This window comes from Labrus bergylta, chromosome 5 (assembly GCF_963930695.1).
Source record: "Labrus bergylta chromosome 5, fLabBer1.1, whole genome shotgun sequence".
NCBI classification, from domain to species: Eukaryota; Metazoa; Chordata; class Actinopteri; order Labriformes; family Labridae; genus Labrus; species Labrus bergylta.
In genome coordinates this window covers 32,651,731-32,669,761 of record NC_089199.1, presented here as the reverse complement: position 1 = coordinate 32,669,761, position 18,031 = coordinate 32,651,731, and the positions used below count along the sequence as shown (strand labels likewise).

General features: G+C 41.3%; 1 protein-coding gene across 6 annotated transcripts in view; it reads left to right on the top strand.

Moving 5' to 3' along the window:
• Nucleotides 1-1,419: 1,419 nt before the first annotated feature.
• LOC110003756 (V-set domain containing T-cell activation inhibitor 1) overlaps nucleotides 1,420-18,031 on the top strand; it is a 195,282-nt gene continuing 178,670 nt past the window's right edge. For 4 of the 6 annotated variants that reach the window (XR_010666458.1, XM_065955430.1, XM_065955434.1 and 1 more), the window contains exons 1-4: nucleotides 1,420-1,576; nucleotides 2,509-2,832; nucleotides 5,318-5,596; nucleotides 10,629-10,907. Coding sequence is in view for 5 of the 6 variants with exons in the window: in XM_065955430.1 (XP_065811502.1) it covers nucleotides 1,489-1,576; nucleotides 2,509-2,832; nucleotides 5,318-5,596; nucleotides 10,629-10,907 (970 nt within the window). In the remaining variant the exon portion in view is untranslated. Of the gene's footprint in view, nucleotides 1,577-2,508; nucleotides 2,833-5,317; nucleotides 5,597-10,628; nucleotides 10,908-16,084; nucleotides 16,214-16,394; nucleotides 17,291-18,031 lie in introns of those variants that run through there. The other 2 variants (XM_065955432.1, XM_065955431.1) reach the window with 2 other exon arrangements.

Below are 18,031 nucleotides of genomic sequence, written 5' to 3'. Positions count from 1 at the left end.
ATACCTTGGCATTGTACTTGACTCCAACCTGAACTTTAAAGCACATGTAACAAAAAGTCTGTAAACAAATTAAATTTAACCTTGCCAACTTCAGATTTATCAGAAACTCCATGTCTACTGAAGCAGCCAACATGTACATGCATTCAATGATTTTCTCATATATGACCTACTGTATGACAAGCTGGTCTCAGGCAAGTCACACCACATTAAAACCACTACAGTCTTTGTATAAACAGACAACAAAAGTTTTAGACAAAAAACCAAAGCAATTCCACCACTGTTCAATCCTCAGAAAATACAACCTCCTGAGCTGGGAGAACATGATTAAACACAAAAATGCTCCTTTATAAAATCTCACATGGTTTGGCCCCTCCCCCACTCAGAGAGTTTGTAAGCATATGAACAAACACACATCACTTCAGGAGGGGTGTCTCAAGAGGCGACTGCATTATTCCTCTAAGGAAGTGTGTTTTTAGTCAGTCGGCCTTTTCTGTTCCAGCCTCACGTGAATGGAACAACATCCCAACAGTTATCAGAGAGAGCAACACATATCGTTCATTTAGTTCACATCTGAAACACTGGCTATTTGATAACCACATCTGTCAGCACTAAACCTGTTCCGCTCGCTGCTGCCCCCTTGTGTCTGGTTGTTGATGAATGTGTCCTGTTTTTTAAATGAATGTGGCCTGCGTGTTGTTGTCTGTTGAGGTGAGCTTCAGGTATAGCTCACTCAATGTTTTTTATGTGGCCTTGTGTAATTTGTAATTTCTACGTGTTTATTGTATATTGTGTTACATGTTGTTTTGTTGTGTGCACGTTACAGTTACTTTAGTAGGTTATTGGATACGTGCTTTTACTAATACTTGTTTTTGTAGCTTTTAGCAATGTTTGAATTTTTTTAGTTTTTTTAGGGAGCCTTTTATAAAATCTGGCCAGGGACAACAGATGAAAATTAGCCTTTTGGCTAACTCTGGCACATTTACAGAAATGTTTATTAATATGCAATGTCCCTGTAAAATAAAAATAAAATAAGATATAAAACGGCACAGTGTTACATTTAATTTTAAAGAATATGATGAATTCCTGTTTGAAGTTAACTATCAGAATTATTAAACATTTTTTGAATTATTTAACAAAACATCTACTGCAGTTAAAATGTAAAATAATTCAGCTGTAACTTTAATACAATAACATGAGACAGAAATAAAAGAGAAACACAGTGACCGTTTAGCTGCTCTCTAAATAGTTAAACTTAAAAAAAATCACTTTTGGTTCATTGAGCTGATAAATGTTCAAACTTATTTGTTGGGGATTGTGCTACAGTATTGTGAGAAGGTTTTATTTATTCATTCAGACTTTTATTGTTTGTGTTTTCGACATAATACTTTTATTTTGAAGGACGATCATCGAAAGTGTTGCTAGGAGATCATCGTGTTAGTGACGTCACAGCAGCGTCCTCTGAAGTGCCCGTCAGTGACGTCACGTTGAATGTTCAGATCAACAACTATGAAGCTTCTTCCTCTCGTGTGTCTCTGCGTCGTGACTCGGTCTGGAATAACGTTTGCTGATGAAAACGGTGAGAAAAGTAACGGCTCATATTTACTCTGAACTGTTTGAGATTGAAATGGATGAAAAATAAATGTAAAAAATGTTGAAACATGAAGTCTGGAGACAGAAAAGTAGGAAGTTTATCAGCGGAGGGGAGATAACGTTAGCACCGGAGACTGTTAGCATCGATATTTAGCTCCGTTTGAAACTAAAGGACATTAATACAGAAATATTAAAACATCAACCTCCACAGCTCAGGTGACGTCATCACATTACAGCCGTTTAACAGACATGCGCAGTGTGATGCTCGTCTCTCTGGGAGTAGATGTTGGAGGGCGTCTCCTCCATCCTGCAGAGAGAAAACTGCAGCATCACTCACATATTATGGACCATGATCAATTACAGATAATACAACATGGATGTGAGTCCACTGTGTGAGGGAGTATCAGAGTTTAATGAAGTTTTTAATGAATTATGAAATAAGAGTCAGAATAAATCAAACTAAAAGAAGAAGCAGAGAAAGAAGTTTCACCTCCTTCTCCTCAGAAATCTCAGATTCAAAGAGTTTAATCGGCTGATTCAGAGACACTTTGACTAAAGAAACGTATGAATACTGATGTAAACATTCACTAGTCTCTGTTCAGAAGTGTGACATGTTTGTTTTTTATCTTTGATATCAGATGAATGTGTAAAGAAAAGGATGAGGAGACAGAAACATCAACATGAGGGTTTATAAATGAGATAGATGGTTAAATATGATGAATATGTGTCACATAGTAAAATGTAAACGACTGTGAAGACGCCCGAGTTCAGTGGAAATGATTTCATGATGACATTTAGCTACACAAAGATAAACAGTGAGATTATTATGATCAGAAACTGACATTAGATTATCACACAAACTTAACTTTATTTTTCTGCATGTAAACAAACTGATTCATCCTCGTGTTTCTGTCTCAGGTGGAGTGGTGGTGAAAGAAGACAGTGATGCTGTGTTACCGTGTTCCCTCAGCACCAAGGAGAACATCGAGACGAAGCTGTTTGACTGGAAGAAAGACGATCACAAGGAGGTGTTCATGTACGACGGAGGAGATTATTACGCTCACGGCCTTTCAGGTCAAGACAAACAGTTTGAAGGTCGAGTCTCACATTTTAACGACGAGCTGAAGAACGGTAACGCCTCCATAAAGATCAGGAAGACCAAGGTGGCCGACAGTGGAAACTACACCTGTTTTTTTCCTCGTCTGCAGCCGAGTCAAATGTTCCACATTGAGCTGGTTGTTGGTGAGTTTTCTGGTTCAGTCAGACGTGTTTGAAGAGTCCCAGGTGGATTTCAAATAAACATCTGGCAGGTGTTCATCCCCACAGAGCTGCAGCCACATCTGGAGAGACACAGTTTGTATCAGACATGAAACACGTGATCCATAATGTCACTCTGCACAGCCACAGTTCAGCTCTACACACATTATAAAGGCAGCACATTTACATTCTTCCTCCAGGGTGAAGTTGATCATCTGTCCCTCTAACATCTCATGTCTTTTACCTTCCAGGTGCTATCTTAACCTCTTGGTGTTTGTTGGTTATTTGGAGTATTTTAGTCTCGTATTACCTCCACATTTTAAACTGTATTATTCTGAGAACACAAGGAGCTGATACGTCTTCTTTATATGACTGTAAAGCAAACACTCTGAGGTTTCATCAGGTGACTCCATGTTCATTAAGGTTGTTAAAGAGTTGAACAGACGAAGAATTAAACAGCTGCTAATCAACATTTTCTTTGTTTGGTTTCATTTAATTTCATCTTCCAGATCCAGAAAACTCCGTCATTATTACGTCCATCAGGCTGAAACTCTCAGGACTTGTCCTTCCACTTGTCTTTAATGTGTGTGTGAAGTTTCATGTTGACACACTGAACAGGCTGGGAGATATTTTACAAAGTGCAGTACAGAGTTTGTCCAGCAGGTGTCCACAGAGCTCTCTAAAACTTCTCCAAAGAGACAGAAAGAAGTTAATTAAACTCTTTATGACGCTGACAAAATGTCCAAATGTGTTTAATGTAATTATATAAAACATTTTATTAATATTTAAATACATATGAACTTATCTACATCACTAAATGATGTCTCTTTAATCAGATAAATCAACTTTCTCTCTTATTAGAGGGACTAACTGTCACAGGAAGTCAGAAACCGTTAACTTCCATATATGGTCAGACAGGTAACTTCACCGGAAACAGACTCGGAGGGGTTTCAGGGTGCTGACTTCTCATAGGTTAGAAGTAGCTGTCAATCAAAGTGAAGTAGCGCTGGTGGAGTGATGCTGTCCTCTGATTGGCTGATGGAGTTAAAAGTCCGACAGGTTTTTTTTCAGGAGTCACAGAAAGACACTGATTGGTTTGACCTGTTCCTGGGCGTTTACTTATCTCAGAGAAACTGACAATTATTTGTCAAACTTTTTGTAAATACTTTAAATGTGTTTATCTTACGTTGTTTCGGAAGTTTCTAGAACTTCTGTAAAAATGATCGCGCGTCACAAATGTCCCTTTCCCCTCATTTGATCTACTTCCGCTTTGAGTCAAACGAGCTGGATCTCTTCGCTGGAGTTTACTCTTCAAAACGTTCTCTTGTTCGTCCATAAAACTTTGTGTTTTGATCTGTTAATGCACGTTTACCTGCAGTATGACGTAATAGTTTGTACGTCACTATCTGTTGTCTGCCGTAAAGTAAGTCGGTATGATTGACATGTGGAGAGTCGCACATTGAAGTGTTTGAATCGTTAGAGAAGTGGAACATGTAAGCTGTCAAACTAGTCACATCCTGTTTCTAGACATATTCACCTAATTCCATAATTCATGTCGTTTGTTTGTTCATTCACTTTGCAACTTATTTCCGGGTCGTATGCATCCTCCACGCGCTAAAAGATTAAAGGACAGAACACCTGAAAAAATCCAAGGTGAGTCCAGATCCTGCTGACAGGTCTAAGTGTGTTCAAGAAGCTGAGAACCAGAGAGCAGTGTACTCATTGTGTTTGTAATGTTGTTTAAAGAATAACTGTAGAGTGATGATGTTTCAAAGCTTTAGCTTTATTTAGATTTGATAGAATGATTCTGAAATATAAACTCTGATATACCATCTTAACAACTACAGGGACTACAAATACTCATTTCCTCTACTTTGGACTTCCACTTCTTAAATCACTCCTGCATGTGTTAATACATCCTACCTGCCAGTCATACAGGTGACTGGTCTCCATGGAAACCAGTTCACTTTAAATCTCTGTCCTTAAAGGCTCAATGAACTTACAAACATGAAATATACTCAAATAAATCTGCTGTTTATGATCAGCTGTTTTCTACCAAAAGGTCCATTTGCTGCTTTCCTGACTAAATCTGTTTTTTTACACCTATTCCTTCTTTAAATCTCAAGCAGGCTTACCTAGGTCCATTCTTTCATTACAAAGTATAATGCTCCATAAAAGTGATTATCAACTGGCGCCCCGCGGGCCACATACGGTCCCCCAAAGCTTCTCATGTGGCCCCCAGAATATAAAGGATCTCTGGGGAATAAACCATGAACATACAAATAAAATCACAAGGCTGAGATACTCACATGATGTTAATGGGAGACATTACATTTCCCCTCTGACTCCAACTTCTTCACATCAGGCTTGAAAGCTGTGTGCAAGCATATTTTAAATTCCTGTCCCCTCAGTGTCTGTCATGAAAAAAGCTGGCCAATGACGACCCCTGATCTGTACTTTGTGTTCACAGGCGCTGCTCCCAAGCCTTCAGTCACCACACTTAATGAATCAAAGGACTGGTCTCTGCTGCAGTGTGAAGTTTATGGAGCTTCTCCTCGACCTAAAGTGGAGTGGAGGGACAGTTCTGGAAACATCCTTCATGCTAAAGAAGCACAGGTCACAGAAAGAGGAGGCAGCTACGACATCATCCTCCAAACCACTGTGACCAAGACCGACCACTACAGCTGTGTGGTCACACAGGACCAGATCAAACACCACACTGAGGCAGAGACCTACGTTCACATCAACGGTGAGATGTTTCTTGTTCTACTTTCTGTTTTTCTGTGCGTTCATTCTTTGTTTTAAATGTAAATGAGTTCTGACTGAATGTGAAACGTGTTTGGATACTTCACAAGTGAAACTTCATTCAAAGTGAGTTTAAGAAATTCAGACTTTCAGTGACTCTCTGAACGGACTAACTTGATGACTGGACAGAGAGAAGAAGAAGAGTGTGAAGGTTGACTTTGAGATCAGTTCCAGACGTACAGAGTCAGTGTTTCTCTTGTTGTAGCTCAGTGATGTCAGTGTGGACGTGTTTGTGATAACAGTGAAATGTTCAGGATTAGAAAACAGCTTCATGTTGAGTTCACACATTTCAGGAGCAGGCTCGTCAGTTATCATTTCATATTAACAGTTATGTTTATCCCCAAATATTACAAACACTTTACGTTCTATCCATTCAGATCCTCAGAGTTACGTTTGCTCTGTGGAACATTTATTACAAGACATTTTGAAAACAGGAAAAATGAACAGTGAGAAGTTTTGTGCAGCCGAGGCTCTCGCTTTTTAAACAATGAAAATGTCTTTATTTACTTGGCATCATGTAGACCTTAAAAAAACAAGAACTCATCAGTCCTTCATCAGGAAGTCAAACAGAGATAAAGTTGTACTAGGTGGAGCAGATGTTTACATTTATACATAATATGATGAAAATGTAAATATTGACCACAAACAGGAAACACAACAAAAACAAATCAAAACAACGTTTACAGGAGATTCAAACCCAACTCTTACAGTAAGCCGGCCGTGCACCGGACGATTTCAGGACGACTTAGACCTGACTTTTGAGTCGTACGACTGATTTGAAGTCAGGCCGCATTTCAGCCCGATAGCACGCCGTTAGTGGAGCAGTGTACACTGAGGCGTGATGGTCACGGCCCGATCAGCTGCTCCCTGCTGCTCGGATCATTTGTTCATGTGTGATTGTTTTGGTCGTACGACTGCACACACTTTGCACGGTGAGCGCAGAGCCACCAGCTGATTCTCCCACTTTAGGGACTTCTTTCCTGATTGTTCACAAACTGACAGACAGCGTCTAAAATCACCATGGCAACAGCAGGCATGACTGTTTAATCTGTCTCCACACTCCGATCATGAAAGAACCATCAGCAGGAAACATCTGCAGAGCTCCAGCTGACGGGGAGAATCAGTTCTGATTGAGCTGTCAGTCACTTTGTGTTTATTTGGGATGCTGTGAGAGAGAGAGAGAACGTTTTTCCTGGTGTGTATTAGAGCCGACTGAAATACACATCGATCAGACTTCAACCTCCGTCTGTGGGACTTTTTCTTATTGACACTTGTGATGCTGAACACTGTACAGTATGAGCTCATGAATTCTTTTAGTCGTTCAGTGTTCACTGGACTTTACATTAAAACTCAACAATCTTTGACAAAAAGACAGAAAAATGAACGTCCTCGTTTAGACCGGGTGTTCAGTAGTCTGAAAGTTATGGATCCAAAACGCCTCCTGCTGGTTCTTCTTCTTTTCTACCTCTTGTTGCACCTGTAACCAACACGTCTGCTCCCTCCTGTGTAGCTTTAGATGTTTGCCAAACTTTTCCCTCATGAGTAAAAAAACATTTCAATTAATTTCTGCATCACTAAATTAAAATCTTTTAAAAACACAAACTCTCTGTGGCGGCTGAAGATAGAAAAATGCAGCACAGAAACTAAGTGTGTGAAAATATAAAGAAGTCCAAAAGTCCAGATATCTTTGTAGATTTATTAAAACAAAAAGGGAAAACAGTATTTGTAAAGAAAAGGTCCAAAAATGATGATTTAGGTGATGATGACGATGACTCACTCACCCCCTTTGTCTAGCCTCCCGCCACCCCAAATGCACAGGTAAAAATAAAGTAAACCACGCCCACTGCTAATTACCAGAAATAATAAGAAACCCATATAAGGAGCAAAACATAACAAATAATCAACTGAGGTAAAAACACACATTATGGCTCCTACACTCCATCTTACCCACAGTTCACCCTGAACTACCGTACCATTAAAAAAAGTGGAATTCTGCATCTCTACATTAAAAGTGTTCACAACACAAAGACGAGTTCTTAAAGACGTTTGAGCTTGTTGTTGAAATGATCACCTCACACTAACCACCAGGTTTAACTGAGCAGCTGATGGAACAAACTGAAGAAACTATTTAGTTCAGAAAACAAAAGAAATGACCAGAGCGAAGAGGAGGTCAGAAATAATTCAAAAAGAATCGAAATGAAGTGAGGAAGATTATTTACTGAATAGTTTATGACTAAAAATACATTCAGGTGTTAATTCTAACTCTTCATGATGTGTTTCTGTGTGTAGGTCATCATATCTGGTCTCTGTGTGAACATCATGAACTCTTTTTATCTTCAAACTAAAACATTCCTGCAGACATGAATCTAAAAGAGCAAAACTAAACAACACCTGCTGCTCCTTCACACAGGATCAGGAGCTCACTTTAATGTTTCACACCTTCAACTCAAACTTATTTACTTGACAGTTTTTACTGCAGCTGGTCCTGCTGGATTCATCTCCATGGTTACCGTGTTGCTGCTCTCTGATTGGACGCTGCTGCAGATGTTACCTGCTCACCAAAGAGCTCCTGACTGAGAGCTGCACTCAGACGTGACTTCAGACTGAATCAGTGCTCTGAAACGAGTCAGTCGTTAGTTATGATGGAGGAAAGATTTCACACACAAACACACACACACATTCAGAAACACACACACACATTCAGAAACACACACACACATTCAGAAACACACACACACATTCAGAAACACACACACACATTCAGAAACACACACACACATTCAGAAACACACACACACACATTCAGAAACACACACACACATTTGTAAGGAGCGGCGTGCCGTCACAGGAATCGGAGACGTTTCAGTGAGTGAGAAGAGACGACGTGTTAATAATGTGAAACATGTCCGAGCTGAATCTACTGAGGCCGACATGATCATTAAAACAGAGTATAACTAGGAGCCTCCTTTAGCTCCAAACACATGCACTGATCGTCCCTTTAATCATTTGATCCATGGAGGTCACTAAAGGCCTTAAAGGGACAGTACACAGTTTGACCGTGTGCTCGTTTGACCTTCTTATGACCACACGGCGTGTTACCTGCAGGAGATGAAAACATACTCGAGCAGCTTCACTAAAAGTCCCACCTTCAAGAAAAACACAGAAACCTGAGTGTCCGCTGTGTTTGTCAATATTTACACCTCTCCATCAGACCGCCTTTTCCTCGGGGACTACTTTCTTTAAAAGCGCACAGCGTCCGTGTTCCTCCACGTGCAGCTCGCCGTATCAGATCAGCGTCACAGAAGAGACGAGGAACACGATGGAACACGATTCAACACGACAGGAAAGACATCAACTCTACCTCCAGCGACTTTCTAAAGTTCAGTTTGTGTCCACTTTGTTTGAAATGTGTCGATGTGATCGTATGTTTGTGACTGAGGTCAGAGCTCCAGGTGATGTCACACCTGATGATGTCATACTGAGGCTGCTGGGTAAAGAGGATTAACTCATCCATTCAGACACATTCACACGCCGCCGACGAAGCAGAGGGAGCAACTTGAGGTTAAGCGTCTCGCCCGAGGACACATGGGACATGTGGCTGCAGGAGCTGGGGATCGAACCCCCGACCTTCCAGTTGAGAGACGACCGACTCGCCCACTGACCCACAGCCGCCCCCGATGTAGACATATAACTAACATTAGAAATAAGAGTAAATGATATTAGTAGTATTCAGATGTTTTTATATCAATAGCAGCAGAAAAACCAACAAGAATCACATCACATATGTTCCACTTTAGAGCCGTATGAGATGAAAAGAGCGCTTACATCTCCATGGACGCTCACACATTCTCACTGTCCAATCATGAAGGGCTACATGACCTTTAACCTCAACTTAGAGACGGCTCACTCGTCGTCCTGAACGGCTTCTGATCAACGGAGACACAACCCACGTCTGCTGGGAGGGAGTGATTGACAGCTGTTTTGGCCTACAGCCATTCCCAGGAGGCGGGACTTAGCATGTGACAGGCTGAGATAAACTAAGGCGTGTACAGTAGAGGAATATAAAAGAAGAGAAGTGGAGATACATGAAGGGATGTGAAATCTTCTTTCCATGAACCTTTGTTTCCTCCGTGTCCACAGGAGCAGCTTCAGAGCCGCACGTCATTGGTTCTCCTGCCGTCGTTCTTTTGCAACGACGCCCTCGTTTTAATCCACCCAGACACGGCTTCTTGGAGGGGGGGGGGGCTGTGACTCCTCTTCAACATGGTAGTACGACTTCTGGTGCGTTCCATTTACCTCTCAAGTCGAATGTCCGAGCTAGGATTGACGTCACACCCGAGTTGAGCGCGTTCCCATGACCAGTTTGAAAACCAGTTTGACCAGCAACATGGACGCCTCCAGCAGTTCTTTAGTTTGATAACAACACACTACGTGATAGTTTGTGTCTGAACGTCACATGACCACATGTCCACAGAGAGAACTTCCACGATACCATCGGTGTGATTGATTTCATTACATCAGTTTCAGCTTAAACGTTACTGTAGATGCACGCAGCAGCCATGTTGGATTTTAGCTCGGGCTACTGAGGTCGCTCCGAGTTTCCAGAGTTGGAGTTCTGACTTCAGGGCCGTCCTTCCTCCTCCAGGTGGTGGCAGGGCGTACGGTTGGACAGGGAGGGGTTCCCTCCAAAAGAGACAGAAATACTGCTGAAGGAAACATGGCAGTCCCGTATTTGTGAACTCAGAGCTGAGAACAACAAACCCAGAGGGAGTTTAAATTCACTCTCTTATTATGAAGTCTTTACTCCACAATACTAAATGTTTATTTCATGTCATGTTAATATTCACAATGTCTTTTAAATATATTGCTTGTCTTCTTCTTTGTGATACTTTACTTATCTACCTCCACATGCTTTAATCTGAAACATCTATTCTGCAGCTTTCTGATGAAATCTTTTGTTTCCTCCGTGTCCACAGGAGCAGCTTCAGAGCCGCACGTCACCATCCTCGATGAATCAAAGGACTGGTCTCTGCTGCAGTGTTTAGTCAGAGGAGCTTCTCCTCGACCTAAAGTGGAGTGGAGGGACAGTTCTGGAAACATCCTTCATGCTAAAGAAGCACAGGTCACAGAAAGAGGAGGCAGCTACGACATCATCCTCCAAACCACTGTGACCAAGACCGACCACTACAGCTGTGTGGTCACACAGGACCAGATCAAACACCACACTGAGGCAGAGATCTACGTTCACATCAACGGTGAGATCTTTTCATAGTTTCAACTCTAAAGCTGATCTGATGAGACAGGAGGAAGTTTATTCAGAATGTTTCAGAGTTTTAATCCCACGTTTCCTGAGACTCCTCGCTCTAAATATCCTGAATCTACATTTAAGGCTTCAAACAGAAACTGAAGGTTGTGTTTAAAGGTCACATATTCTCCTCCTAATAAAGATGAACTACAGAGTAACGTTAGTTTGTCCTGATGATGATGAACGGCAGGAGACCACCAGTCTGAAAAGATGTTTCATTATTTATTCATAATTCAGCATTTTATATTTATGTGAGGGCTGTCCAACCAGCAACATTTTGAATCTCCATTAATCGCTACATTTCAAAAGTTAGTGGTGATTAAAGACATTTTGAATCCCGTGTGTAACCCTAACTCTAACCCTATGCAGTAACATGTTCAACCTGTAATATCATGTATGTGGGAGAAACAAACAAGCAGCTGAAATACAGATTGAGACGACAAATCTACCAAAGAAACAAAGGCAAAGAAAATCCGGCCGTTTACATGCACTTCAGAAGACGTGGAGCAGACCATCTGAAAACAGAAGGCATCAAAAGCAACACAAACTGGTCCAGAAGTCAACGCCTCAGAATGGAAACCACGTTCATCAAATGATTGAAAAGAAAGAAACCAAACGGCCCAAATGAAAAACTTTGATTCAGGCCGCCATCTCCTGCTCAGAAGACGGAAGGACAGTTGTTTGGTTTCTCTGCTTTTAACTGCAGCCAACAAGGAAAACGGGGAAATACCGCCACCTGCTGGTGCACCAACAACAACACGGTTTCCCCCTACCTGCTTTTATCCCCCCCCCCCGCCACCTGGTGTCCAAAAGGTGGAAGGACAGTGAGAGGGATTGTTTCACATCTATGGAGTTTTAGATCAAACAAAAACTAGTTTGAAATGTTTTCATCTTGTTTTAATGAATGGATGACTTTGTGCATGTTGTTTTGTGTGTCTTTTACTTTCCTTTATTTATTGACAGCATGATCTTAGCACTTTATTTAAAGCTTGATCAGGACACACAGAGTATTGCGTCTATATCGGCCTTTGCAGGTCGTCAAAGAAAAGAGTGCAGCGAGGGACTAAAGACGGGAGTGAAGCTGTGACGTCGTTATGAATGACTTCCAGATCCAAGATGCTTTAGTCATTTATTCTACAAAACACAAGAAACTACAACTGCAGTTACCGGGTGGTAAAATCAACTTGTGATGGCAGTGCAGTGTAGTGTGGCGCTCAACAGAAATGTTCTGCTCCCACGCTCAGCCCCTCTCTCCATCTGAGACTAAACCAGGTGAACAGGTGAGTGCGGCTCATATAATCACTGACATCACCACGACATGTCCCACCTGTAACAAGAAGTAAACAATAAACAAAGCAGTAAACAAACCATGAAACCAAACACACCATCAACTTCCATTCATGGCTCCGACACAGAGGATCCAGAAAGCCTCCAGCCTCCACAACAACTCCATCGTCACGCTCCAGGAGAAACCTCACAGCACAGGATACAACAGCATCAGCGTCTGTAACGTATCCACCTCCCACTCACCTGTATATATCAGAGTCAGCAAACCAGCTCCACCAATCAGGACGTTTGTCACCACAGGGAGGACACATAGAGCACTTGTTTAATTGATTTATTACTACCCCATGAACACTTTGAACACTAAGCTGCATGTGATTTAACGCTGTCCTCTTCTACCGTGTGAACTTTGATGATTTAACGACATTCATGAATTAATTTATTTCTTGTTGTACTCACCTGTTAGAGAAACTTACCTGCATCATTTCATTCTTTTCTTTGCTCTCACAGGGGAGGAGGGTCAGGGTCTCCACCTCACCTGTACACAAAGAAACAACAACTTCCCACTTACCTGAACCCTAATCCTAACCATCCATCTCCACATCGTCCTCTTCCCTGCTTTTTATTCTTAAGCTCACCCACAATCCTAAAGCTAACCGTGAACCCAGCAGCCTCCCTAAACCTGACCGCTTCCTTCTCTTCAACACAACCAAATGAATCTGTTTACTTTGAATCTACCATGACATCTTTTAATGTTCTTCTCTTTTACACTTTTAGCTCTTTTTAGGCTTTTATGATCTGCTTTCTCTCCCGCCTACTTAGAGGGGATTTCAAGAGGAGGACCCCCTCCTACCAATTAAAGAAATACTGACCAGGGCCTGTGCCATCTTTGGACCACAAGCTGCTCAGACCTAAGTCCCTTAACCTATATACAAACTGATAGGCTTTTATTTTGAAGGTTTGCACTGTCTTAAGCTGAGAGTACTTTACTTGCTGTGTGCTTTTATTTTGAAATACAGTAAGGCGCTTCCTGTAGATGGAAGATAAGGACATGAAGTTAAGCACAGAAACAGGAAGTGGTTAGAGATCCCAAACTGAGGTCAAACAGCTCAAAGGAACGGTAACAAAGGTCAATGTGTGATGTCATGAGGTCAATGTGTGATGTCATCAGGTCAATGTGTGATGTCATGAGGTCAATGTGTGATGTCATGAGGTCAGTGTGTGATGTCATAAGGTCAGTGTGTGATGTCATCAGGTCAATGTGTGATGTCATGAGGTCAATGTGTGATGTCTTGAGGTCAATGTGTGATGTCATGAGGTCAGTGTGTGATGTCATAAGGTCAGTGTGTGATGTCATCAGGTCAATGTGTGATGTCATGAGGTCAGTGTGTGATGTCATCAGGTCAATGTGTGATGTCATAAGGTCAGTGTATGATGTCATAAGGTCAGTGTATGATGTCATAAGGTCAGTGTGTGATGTCATAAGGTCAGTGTGTGATGTCATAAGGTCAATGTGTGATGTCATAAGGTCAATGTGTGATGTCATCAGGTCAATGTGTGATGTCATAAGGTCAATGTGTGATGTCATGAGGTCAGTGTGTGATGTCATAAGGTCAATGTGTGATGTCATCAGGTCAGTGTGTGATGTCATGAGGTCAGTGTGTGATGTCATAAGGTCAATGTGTGATGTCATCAGGTGGATATTACTGTCTGAGAGTTTGTTAAAGTGAAATGAGACGTTCAAAGATGCAGCAGTGTTCTTCTTGTCCATCAGTGAGACTACAGGGAGACACTGAGGACCACTATCTACGGAGAGCCTGAAGGGACAAACAGGAGATTAATGTGATTAACTGGTTAACGCTGACAGCTCGTATTTATTTGTTTTATTTCATTACTTTGTGAAAATACGCTCAGTATAATAATTGTTATCACTGATTTTCACAACGTTGTTTGACAGCAATGATGTCATCATCGGGGGCGGAGTCATGTCTGAAATGTTTTATTATCCTGCTGAATGAGAGCAACTTTAATTTAAGGTTTATTTTTGTGCTTTTATTGTGAAAGGACAGAGGATAGAGTCAGAAATCAGAGAGAGAGAGAGAGAGAGAGGGGAATGACAGGAAAGGAGCCTCAGGTCGGATTTGAACCCAGGCCGCCCGCTTGGATGACTACAGCCTCCGTACATGAGGGGCGTGCAAACTAACCACTAGGCCACCGGCGCCCCAAACGAGAGCACTTCAGAGTCCACTCCAGAGAATATGTGAACATCAGACTGAAGTTCCTGAAGCTGCAGACAGAAGAGGAAGAATCAGGGAGTCTGCTGGAAAACATGAGAAAGAAGTGAAGTTAGTTTTGAATGTTTCCGTCAGTCTTCTTCACGTTGAACACAAACCCAGGATCAGATCTGAAACCAGCTTCAGTGTCCTCGTTCTGAGGATCCAAGTGAAAAGACATCTCAGGACGATTCAGGGACTGAAGTCAGAAGAAAGCAGCCACGTTTATTTTCCACAGGGGAAAGAAATGTGGTTCTAATATCTGTGAGTTATTGTCCCACATGTTGAAGTAGCTGCTGCGTTTAGTGAGAGACGAAGGAAACAAACATGAAGGAGGAAACTTCAAACATGTACAAACTGTTTCATTATTGATGTTTGTTTTCATTTCTTCACTCTAAACTGACGGGAGACTAAAAAGTGGGACCAAACTTGAAGTGTGAATCAGTTCAATGATGGTTCCTGGTCATCATTTGATCCCTTACAGACACATGTGGACTTTAAAGTGCAGTTTGTATGAACGATGTAAACATGTTGTTCATCACGTCACAGAGAGAGTCCTGGATGATCAACATGTTGGAGTGAACGTCGTCTTTACACGCTCTTTCTTCACTGCAGCAGAGTGTTGCTGGATCACAAACTGAACTCAATTTAAACCAGATTTCAGTTTGAACTTGAAGAGAAACTTTACATGAAAACATCAGAGACATGTTGACATGTTTCAATCTGAAACCAGGAGGTCAAAAAAGTCTTCAGCTCCACATTTACTTTAAGAACCAGTGTGTGTTTCACTGTTTGTCCACTAGAGGGCGCTGTCAGCTTGATCTGCACCTTGTTTAAAGGTCATCTCGCTGCATACAGTCACAGTGTTTAACTGATCACATCTGAAGTTTCATTTCAAACTGTTTTTAGTGTTTATTTAAAGATTGTTGATCCTTTAATGAGCTAAAGTTCCAGTTTCAGTCGTCTCTGAGAACATGAGAGGTTTAAAAACTCTCCGTAAATGATCCTTAAAGTATAAAAACAGCTCTTTAAAAAACGCTGAGACGAGTTAAACTCCTTTATTCAAAAGTCCTGCAGGTCAAAGTGTCAGGTGAATAAACTTCAAGTAGTTTAAAGCATCATGAAACTCTAAACTGTGACGCAGTAAACAGTGGTGAGATGAAGTCCAGATGTGATGTGTGTAAAGATCCAGATGTTGACGAGCAGGAGGTGAAGATGGTCCTTTGGGTGCTCAGAGTGTGCTCACATGTAAACAGTGTGAAGTGGATTCAAAGTTTGTCGGTGCTGATGAGCAGCTCGTCTCAGAAACAGGACGAAGCTCCAACATCAGCCTCCTCACTGCTGAGAGCCAAAAACCAAAAGGAGGCTGAGAGCCGAGCAGGAGGAGACTGAGCATCAGAGCAGAGCTGACGTCACACTGCTCACACACACACACACACACACACACACACACACACACACACACACACACACACACCTGCTGTTCTCTGTGTGTCCAATGTGACGTCCAGTCTGATCTGAGTGTGATATGAAACTACTCTCTGAGTGATACACAAACTTTTTGTTTCAGTTTCAGGTTCTATTGTTGGATATGTCGTTACTGCTGTCGTTACTGCTGTCGTTGCTGTCGTCATCACTCTTATCGTTGTTGCTGCTCTGCTTTACATCAAACATCGCTTAACACAAAATTCCAACAAAGGTAAGTTTACAAAATGTTTTTAAACATTTTCATGACGAGGAGACGACTCAAAGTCTACCTGTGTGTCTCTCTTTAAGAGTCTTGTCAGTATCTCCTCAGTCTTCAGTCTGTTTTTTACTCTCTCAGTCAGATCAGTCAGTCGTGATTTTCTTGAACATCATTTAGTTTTTTCTTCCTGCAGACGAGGAGAAAGGTGAACCCATAAAAGACCGCACTGAATCCGACCTTCTAGCTGAATGAAGTCAGGTAGACTCACGTCGTGTTCCTTCAAACCTCTGACTCTGGAACTCCAAAGTTATTGAAGCTAATCTGCCTTAATCCCAACATGAAGATGATTTCATCTGTTTGACCATCATGATGTCATACTTGAAAACAGCTGAGTGAGGGATCAAATCCAACCAGGTGTTTGTTCTCACATTTTAATGAACGCCGTGGAGATCGGGCTTTTTCCAATCAGAGCCCGTCGACTTTGGAACGACCTGAGGAGCATGTTCATGACACATCCTTACACCTCTAACGTTTACTCTGCTTTAAATACACTGCAGCTTTAATGCATGATCATTTCATTAATATCATCTGTGAATGGAATCCAGGGTTTAAAACATAAAGGTCTCCCTGTGAACATCCCAGAGAGCCTCTGACTGAGGATTTAAAGAAACACTTTGAAAAACAGGATTGATGTGAGAAAGTGTGAAATAGAAGTCCCTGTTTGTGTTTGCTCTCCTGTTGATCCAGTGTGTGAATGAAGAAATGAGAGCAAAGGCGCTTTACGACTGACGGAGAATCAAAGCCTCAGTACTTCACTGAACTACAGCTGCTGTTTGACTGTAAATACATGAGATTCTGTTGCTGCTACACTGAGATATAATGAGACTTTAAGATGTGGGACGAGGATGTATCTCTTGTTTAGACTTTATAAAGCCGAGTGTGTCAGGTAGAGACAAACACAGAGCTGAAGTATGCTCCTAAACGTTTCTTTATGCTGCTGATGAATGACGCTCTGATGGTTACAACGTGATATCAGGCTGTGCTTCATCATTCACATCCACCTGCTGGAATAAAACATGATCAATGTTACACTGTGTGTTGGGACTGCTTCTTATGGAGCAGGATTTTTAGGATCAATTAGTGAGTTCACATCATGACTTTGTTGTTTTAGTATTTTTTAATATCAGGATTCATCGTTTTATGTCTGGTTTGAATTTTTAAATTCTAAATTCAGACTTCAGATCTGTTTCCACATGTGGCACTTCTCCTCCTGTAAGTGTTTGATGTCTGAAGAGAAGAAATCAAGAATATTTATATGAAATAAAAACATTATAAAGTGTAAACATGATGAGATAAACATCAATCTAAGTACATGAAGAAAACAATCAGACATTAGATAGCCTTTACATTCTTTTAACATCAGGACGTTTCACCAAATATATTCTTGTAATATTTAAAAACAATTGTTTGTCTCCAGAAGATGATGAGGGCCCGACATGAGAGAGAAGATTCTATTCTTGACATTTTGACTTTTTTTAAGGAGCCTCTGAAGTCTCCAGAAGTGAAAACTTTTATTCTGTGTGCAGAACACAATCATCTTTTTCTCTGTTATTTTTGAACCTTTTTGTCATTATTGATATGACAGCTGAAGAGAGATAACATGAAGCAAAGGTCAGAGGTCAGTGTCAGATAATGTTCAAAGTGCTTGCACATAGTGCTGGGCGATATATCGTGAAGCTCGATTAGATCGATATTTAATTAATGCTTGATATGGAAAAGGGAACATCGATTTTATTTCTTAAACTACTTCAAAGTTTTCTCGCGAGATTT